Source organism: Gekko japonicus, unplaced genomic scaffold (genome assembly GCF_001447785.1).
Source record: "Gekko japonicus isolate JY-2015 unplaced genomic scaffold, Gekko_japonicus_V1.1 scaffold1585, whole genome shotgun sequence".
Taxonomy (NCBI): domain Eukaryota; kingdom Metazoa; phylum Chordata; class Lepidosauria; order Squamata; family Gekkonidae; genus Gekko; species Gekko japonicus.
This window is the reverse complement of record NW_015172602.1, coordinates 251,877-260,375: the sequence shown is the minus strand read 5'-3', so window position 1 is coordinate 260,375 and position 8,499 is coordinate 251,877. Positions and strand designations below refer to the sequence as shown.

The 8,499-nt window shown below is 45.2% G+C and overlaps 1 protein-coding gene across 2 annotated transcripts in view; it reads left to right on the top strand.

Moving 5' to 3' along the window:
- The window catches only part of ANKMY2 (ankyrin repeat and MYND domain containing 2), a 33,442-nt gene that overhangs the window by 18,979 nt on the left and 5,964 nt on the right, over positions 1–8,499 (top strand). For both annotated transcript variants that reach the window (XM_015421582.1, XM_015421581.1), the window contains exon 6: positions 649–863. In XM_015421582.1, coding sequence (XP_015277068.1) covers positions 649–863 — 215 coding nt within the window. The remainder of the gene's footprint in view (positions 1–648; positions 864–8,499) is intronic.

The following is an 8,499-nucleotide window of genomic DNA, read 5'->3' as shown; positions in this document are numbered from 1 at the left end:
AACTCAGGAAGCTCCTGACTGTATATATAGATCTTTATCTTACTTCTGCTATACAAAATATCATGATGGCTTGAATAAATATGAAAGTATTAGGATGTGTTTGCTATGTGACAGTCATTATGAAGTCTTGTAGCTGCAGGTATGTATTGTACTTTCATCTCATCCTTCCAAGGAGCTCAGGAAAACATAAATAGTACTCTCCTCACCCCCGCGTGGTAACACCATGTGATAGATCAGGCTGAGTGTGATTGACTGTCCCTAGGAAATCTGGTGAACTTCATGGCTGAATTGACAACTGAGCCGGAGTCTTCCTAGTCCAGCATTCTAAACACTGAACTGCACTGGTATCACAGATGCTAAACAGCTGCTTTCATCTGAGTGGAATTAATTTTATGTGATACTTACTTCCAACATTCATTGTGCATGTATTGCAAAATGAAACTACTATGTTCACAGTATGAGTGTAGCTGCTTTAGATGGGATGACAAGCTGCATTAGATAAAATAGCACACTTCAAACAAGAGCAGCAGGACTTTAGAAGGGCTATTATGATGCGTCCTTAGCAGTTATACATAGCTTCTATTTAGAATTATCGTTTTAGAAACAGCCCTAATTTTAAGGTAAACCTCTTGTTAATCTTTCCTCCAGATAGTGTTGCTAGTGAAAGAGAATCCTCTCCTGACAGACGTTGAAGCACTGCAAAAATGCTACTATGTATTGGACCTCATTTGTGAGAAGTGCATGAAGCAGAGAGATATGAACGAAGTACTGGCAATGAAAATGCACTACATCAGCTGTATTTTCCAGAAATGCATCCTTTCCCTTAAGGAACGTGAAGATAAACTGGATGGATTAATCAAAAGGTACAACATTATCTGAATTATATATAATGTGGCATTGAACCCGTGTAAAGGAAAGGCAGATCGATCAGAGGTAAAGAGACAAAAGTGGCAGTTCCCTCTGGAGACCATCGATCGAGGGTCCCCCATGTAGCCCCTGGAGGCACCATGGTGCCCGCTGACACCTTTCCTGGCACCCACCAAGTGGTCACTCTGTTTTATAGTTAATAATACATAGGGTCCTTATATATTACATATGCTGATAGTGGTTTTTATGTAAAGTACTTTATCTGTGCAAATAGTAGAGCAATCTACTGGAAGCACAGCGGGGCTTGCTTTTGACTAAACGCTTTTGGTTAGCTACAGTGCTTTATGTGCCTAACTGGAGCGTATTCTGAAGTCATCACATCTTTCCAATTTTAATGTATTTTTGTAATTCAGTTGGGAGGTGTTTTTTTTTTAATTTTTTATTAAAAGATAAGTCAAGTATACATAAATAAACCCATTATAACTCAAGATTGCTCTATACACATTCATACAAACTGTAAGTGCAGATACATATATCACAATGCCATCTATTATCTTGTCAGCAGGATCTTCCTATGACTATATCCTTGACACTTTCTTGTGATTTTCCAAGTATTCTAAAATTGCTATAATAACGTATAATAAATCCATATATATATTAGAAAGTCCTCAAAAGTATTTTATGAGAGTGCTCAGACCATGAAGAATTCTCATAGATGTAGCCATTCTGCATAGCCAGTATGTGCTGGTAATAAGGAGTTGATGATAACATCAAATTTTGATCACTTCTCAAAAATAATTTATGGTCCTATCAAAATCTGGCCAGGACCTCTCTCTCTTACTGCGAAGAGCTCTTACCAGCTCTTCAGCACTTTGTATCATTGCTGCAAGTAATAGTGCAGGTAAAAAAAAATGGCTGGTGTGAATGAAATGGTTCCTGTACAGGGGATAGCTAGGAGAAGCAGCCTTTTTTTCCCTTTTCCTTTTGCATAAGTGTGTCAAATGCCTAAGGTAGATACTGCCAGTGAGGGTTTCTTAACTATAGGTGTACTTATTTTGTGTATATGCAACAATTGTACTGAAGAGCTATTATCAGAGTTATGCATAACCTCTCCCTGACATTTTGTGGTTAGCACTGCTACCCACAGCAGCTGTTTTGTGGTCGTGCCTCACCACATATCAAAATTCCAAAACTGCTCACAGGCACAGAAAGGCTGAGGATCCCTGGTGTAGTCAGTCTAAACTTCCAGATTTACTCAAATAATCATGAGGGCTGTAATTGGGGCCAAAAGAATTCCATTATGGGAGAGGGCTCTACTCATGATCTTCCACCACGTATTGACTCTTCCTTCCAGTTCTTTTGGCTACAATTACAGCCCTCACTTCCTCCTCTTCCCAGGTTTTTTCCCTTTTCTTAGCAGGATCAGGTAGCCATTGTCAACTTATTGTGGCCCCCTCTGCCGATTGCCCTTTGCAATTCTGCTTGCCTGCCTTTCTGTTTCCTAGGTGAAGTGGGGGCAAATGATGCAGTGGGGTTAGGCAGAGTTGTGTCTACTTTTAACTGGGGAGAGTAGGCAGCACTGTGTCTCTTAAGCCCAAATATTTTCCTAAAGTGAAAAGTTGCTCATCTTCGTCGTGGTCTCTGTGCAGTCCCACACATGGGTTGGGCGCCTACGCATGACCTCGATTGGAGAATATTCCAGAGCTTGCCTCAGGAGTCTTTTTTGCAGGCTCTCTTCCCGCCCTGGGGAGCCGGCGTGGACTGTGCATGCCTGGGGGGGGGGGGGGGGGAGGCGCCTCCCACTCAGTTCTTCTTCGACCGCCTTCGCGTTCACACCTTGCAGTGATCGCTCTTCAAATCACCTCAGCTGAGGTTTTTTCCCTTCTTTCTTCATTAACTTCTTCTTGTCTTTGCTCCTTTCCTTTGTTTTTCTTCTAAAGTAAACCAGAGAGAGAGAGAGAGAGAGAGAGAGAGGGGTTTGCTTTACTATTTTTCTTCACTTTCGTTCTTTCACTCCCCCCCCCCTTCCCCTCCCCTTGGTCGGGAAGGTGTTTGCATGGGCTGTACCCTATTTTTTAAGTTGTGTCACCGTTGTCCTGCTAAACTCCCATCTAATGACAGCCACGACCTTTGTTTAATTTGTTTGGGGGAGTTTCATCGGGTTGACTCGTGCCCTCATTGTGCCACGTTTCACTAGACAGGCCCATAGGAATAGGGCGGCCCGCCTTCGCACAGTTCTTTTGGAAGCTGCATTGCGCCCTACAATGTCTTCAACGGCGTCTCGTGCTTCTTCTGCCCCTCAGAAGCCGCCTTCTCTCTCCGAGAACACTAAATTTCTTAACAGAAACCTAAAAAGCGGGATGATAAACCCTCTTCGATACTGATATCAAAGTCGTCGAAATCGACTTCCGCTCCAAAATATGATCCCATGATAATCTCCAGTCTCTTGACATCGACTCCTAAGGTGGCCTCTACGGCAACCTCTGCTCAGAAGTCTAAAAACATCAGCCTTCAACTTCACCGCCGGCTTTATCCTCTCCGGGTTGCATTCCGCTTGGTCAAACCTCTAAGTCACCGCTGCAGAAGTTGTCTTCTCGCCATGGTTCTCCGAGGGCTGTTGCCCGTCGCTCTACATCTCGTGACTCTCAGCTGCCTATCCACGTTTTGGGTGACAGGGAGCACTTTATGAGAAGTCAATCCCGATCTCCTCGATCACATTATGATCGCAGGGCATATGACTACCACAGATTGCTTTCCCGATCACAGTCTTGGTCTGATTACAGATCCTGGTCCCCGGATATCAGGCATCGTAGATCATATTGCCCGTGCTCCTAATCCAGGTCCTCCACTCCTCACCAGGACTGCTATATGCCGTCGCGGCACACTGACCTCCATCGTCACCACCCCATCTTGTCTCGCACTCGACGCTCACGCTCTGTCACCTCGATCCATTCCCTGGAGCCTGACAAGCCTCCGGATGCGTCGATGTCAGTGGATACCCTGAAGCGTTCTTTATCAGAACCTCCGTACCATCTGCCCACTGATACCCAGACAACTCCGGATGTGTCTCATCATATCCGATCACCATCTCCAGACTCGGTGTCTGACCGCTCCGTTTCAGGTGATCTCAACCCTGATGTGATTCTCATTGAGGACGACGGTTGCCGTTCTGGTTCCCTTTCACCAACTGAAGGGCCCAAGGCTTATTTGGAGCTTGTCACTAGGATGGCCACAGCACTCCAAGTGCAGGGTTCTACCGAGGTCGTCCATAAGCTGGTCCAGGCAGACTTGCCGCTGTCGACAATTCTACCTTTGCTGCCAGTACACCTTTCCGTGCTCAAAGAGCCATGGGACCGTCCCACTTCCGTACCTCTGATATCAAAGAGATATGACGCCATTTATAAAATCCAAGAGTCCTCAGGGAAATTCCAATCATCCTTCACTGAATTCCATGATAATTAATTCTTCCTTGAAGTTTAAGCAGCCGAGACAATCCATTCCTCCTGATTGTGAGGACCGTAAGATTGATTCCATTGCAAAGAAAATCTACTCCGTGGCTGCTATGAACATTAGGATTGATACTTACCTGTCCTACCTTTCCGCTTACACTTTCAATGTGGCTACAGCTGTTCGTCCAGTTTTTGATTTCGTCCCAGATGAGTATAGGCCCACTCTATCTGCTGCTCTTTCGGAGATTTGTTCGATTTCGAAACAACAAATCAACTCAGTATGACATGTTGTTACTTGTTCCTCCAAGGTCCTTACATCTTCCATTGCTCTTGCACCATTGCACCATGCCTGGCTTAGAAATACATCTCCAAAAATAGAACCACATGGAGTTCAATAGTTTCACCTATTTCATTGCTCAAGTAATGGAGAAGAACATCTCTCAAACAGAATAAAGCTTTCAGTAGGTGAAACTATTGAACTCCATGTGAATTGGGCAGCTTTTCCATTGAAGTGCAATTTTTCATACATCATCAACTTATAGACTCTTGGTTAGAAGAAGACGTTTGTCAAAACAGCATCGCATTCCAGAGACCACCGTCCCGTCATTATCATCTTCTATCTTTATGTATCTGAACTTACACATTTGAATGTATTACTATTACTTTTGTACATTTCATATTTATAACTTTACGGTTTTCGTTAAAGAAATATTGAGCGCACTGTGTACAGTTCTTGTGGTTGTATTTTTGTATATCTATGGACTGTGACCATATTTGTTTTTGTATACATTAATATTAGAAATACATCTCTTCAAACCGATGTCAGGGTTAAGATCGAAGACTTGCCCTTTGATGGCGAGGGTCTCTTTCACTCCACAACGGATGAGACCCTAAAAACTGTCAATGATAGTAGAAAGAACACTAGGATTTTAGGAGTCTCTACTTCCACGCTGCACTCTCGATACCAACAATGGAAATCCTACTATAATAAATGTCAGCCTTCTCCTGCTGCGGCCATGCAATGGAGGTGACGACCCTATGATTCTTGTCCACCTCCTCAAAAGCCAAGGCCCCAAGCGCCCAAGAAGTCGCAACAACTCAATCAATCAATCTAATTTATTGCAGCAGGAGCCAGTAAAACAGTACAATTCTGATATAAAAGGGATTAAAACAGTAATAACATGGGAATAATATAAAAACATTAACAGGAGAGAGTTAATAACATTAGTAAAGTAAAATAGTGTTAATAAAAGAATCATACAATTTTTTTCAGCTAAAATCAGTTTACGTTTCCTAATAGCTAAGCAACAAAATTTTGTCACAGCGTAGGTCACTGAGCTCTGAATGTCTTCTAAGAGGAATTTACAAAGGACTTCTGGCCTAAAGTCAAGATAAGACTGCAAAGGGAGTCACAACAACTCAAGCAGTCCATTTGACCACCTGGATTGCCTGCCACCGCCGCTTTCTTTCACCCCTCCCATCGGGACCCGATTCTTCCCCTTCCTTCCAACCTGGGAAGACATTACTATCGACACCTGGGTCCTTACCATCATATGGGTCGGGTATGCCATAGAGTTCATTTCGCCCCCAACCCTCCCTCACTTCATCATCATGCCCCTGAATCCATTGCTTCATCTGGAGGTCCTTACACTCCTCAACAAGGGGGCCATCAAGGTCGTTCTGGAGGCACAACGAACTCTCAGCTTCTACTCCAAGTATTTCCTAGTCCCCAAAAGGGACGGCGGTTTGCGGGCTGTCATGGACCTTCGGGATCTCAACGTCTTTGTCCTCTGCAAGAAGTTTCGGATGGTCACCTTGCAATCTATCCTTCCTCTCCTCCCCAAGTCCGGATGGCTAGCGTCGATAGATCTCCAAGATGCCTATTTCCGTGTCACCATCTGACCTCAACATCACAAATTTCCCCGCTTTGCCATCAGGGCTACTCATTACCAATCCTACAGGGTTCTTCCCTTCAGCCTTTGCATGGCCCCCAGGGTCTTCATGAAGATGATGGCTGTAGTTGCAGCAGCACTTTTTTTCACTCAGTGTCCCCCATTCGCCAGATCCCTCGGAGATGCCTTCCTCCACAGATGGACTGGGACCCTATTCTATTTTTTCTCTCCATTCCCTCTCATCTCCAGGGTTCTCCAAAAAATTGTAGAGGATGCCACCACCTGCATCCTCATCACTCCTTGGTGGCCGTGCCAGCTATGGTTCCCTCACCTCCTGCAGTTCAGTGGTTTCTTCACCTCCCTTGTGTGTTGGATCTCCTCTCTCGAGATCTGGGCCAGATCCTCCACCCCGATCTGGGTTTTTTCAAACTCACCACTTGGAAGATCTCCTAGTAGACTTCCCACCGGCGGTTCTGGAAGTGTTGCTTAATGCCGGGAAACCATCCACCCGCAACACTTATCTATCGAAGTGGAAGCATTTTCAAACCTATGCCTTACACCACTCCTTCAATCCAGCCTGAGCCTCCTTGCCAGATATTTCTCTTACATCGTATCCTTGAAGGAATCTGGTCTTGCATACTCTTCTCTGAAGGTGCACCTTGCGGTTATCTCAGCATATCACAGTTCGGTTCAGGGACCTATGGTGTTCTCCCACCACCTCACGAAGGCCTTTCTCAAAGGTCTCCTTCACCTTGGAAGCCACTGGTGCCATCCTGGAGCCTGTCTCTAGTCCTCACCCACCTGATGTCTACGCCGTTTGAGCCTATGGCTTCGATAGACCTTCGACTTCTATCCTAGAAAACAGCATTCCTGATTGCTGTCACGATGGCTCACCAGGTTGGAGAACTTGCTGCATTCTGTGCAGATCCTCCATACACTATTTTTCACAAGGAGAAAGTTGTTCTCAGACCAGACCCATCCTCTCTCCCTAAAGTGGTTTCTGCCTTTCACCTGTCTCAGTCTTTTGTCTTACCCAATTTCTTTCCAAACCCAGCTGATGCTCCACAAAGAGCCTTACACTGCCTCGACGTCCTGAGAGCTCTCTCCTTTTATCTGCACCACATGCAACCCTTTAGAAAGTTTCAAAGGCTTTTCATTGTGTGTGCCTCCCTGTGCAAGGGTGAGGCCATCTTTTCTCAGCGATTATCGAAGTGGGTGACCTCAACAATAGCCCTTTGCTATGAGTTAGCACATCAACCCCTACCTACCTCTGTCACCACTCACTCCACAAGGGCAGTCTTGACTTTGACTGCTTTCCTGGCTGGTGTCCCGTTAGAAGACGTCTGTGCTGCTGCCACGTGATCCTCCACTTTGACCTTCATGACCCACTATGCACTGGACGTTCGAGCTCGATGGGATGCTGCTTTTGGCCAAGCAGTGCTAAAGTCTCTCTTCAACTGATTCTTCTACTTCTACAGGTAGGACCTGTACATTGAAACGATAATGCTATGTCCTAACCTATTTCTTATGTTTTTCAGCTGCCAGTTCCCTCTCCATCTGGTTCAGCTTGTTAATCACCCATGTGTGGGACTGCACAGAGACCACAACAAAGATAAACAGGTTGCTTACCTGTAACTGATGATCTTCGAGTGGTCATCTGTGCAGTACCACAATCCCACCCAGCCTTCCCCACTGCTGGCATCTCCTGATCACTTACCTTTGTTGATGGGACTTACCAGTAGCGGTCAAAGGAACTGAGTGGGAGGCGGCTCTCTCCCCCGCTCCAGGCATGTGCAGTCCGTGCCTGCTCCCCAAGGCGGGAAGAGAGCCCGCCAAAAAGACGCCTAAGGCAAGCTCTGGAATATTCTCCGATCGAGGTCATGCGCAGGTGCCCAACCCATGTGTGGTACTGCACATATGACCACTCGAAGATCATCAGTTACAGGTAAGCAACCTGTTTATCTCTGTTGACAACCACTGTCTATTTATGTAAACTGCAAGAGAAAATTGTGAAATTCTTTATTGCCAGTACAATGGAACCAAAAAGCACTTTGTTACAACTGCCTACGGGTTTTGTATTATGGTGGGACAATTATTTTCTTGCCTTGCTGTGTGATTATCCTTCCCTAATGCCAGTTCAGATATGGTCTGGCTCTGCACAAGCAGGCCATGAATATCTGTCACCCTTTCCTGTTCTGCAGGAAGCCAGTTTTCCAGCATCTGTACTGGAAAAATATGGCTTCTGCTTAGTCTCCAAACCAGAACTGAAAAATAGTTTCAAGCTGTAGTTT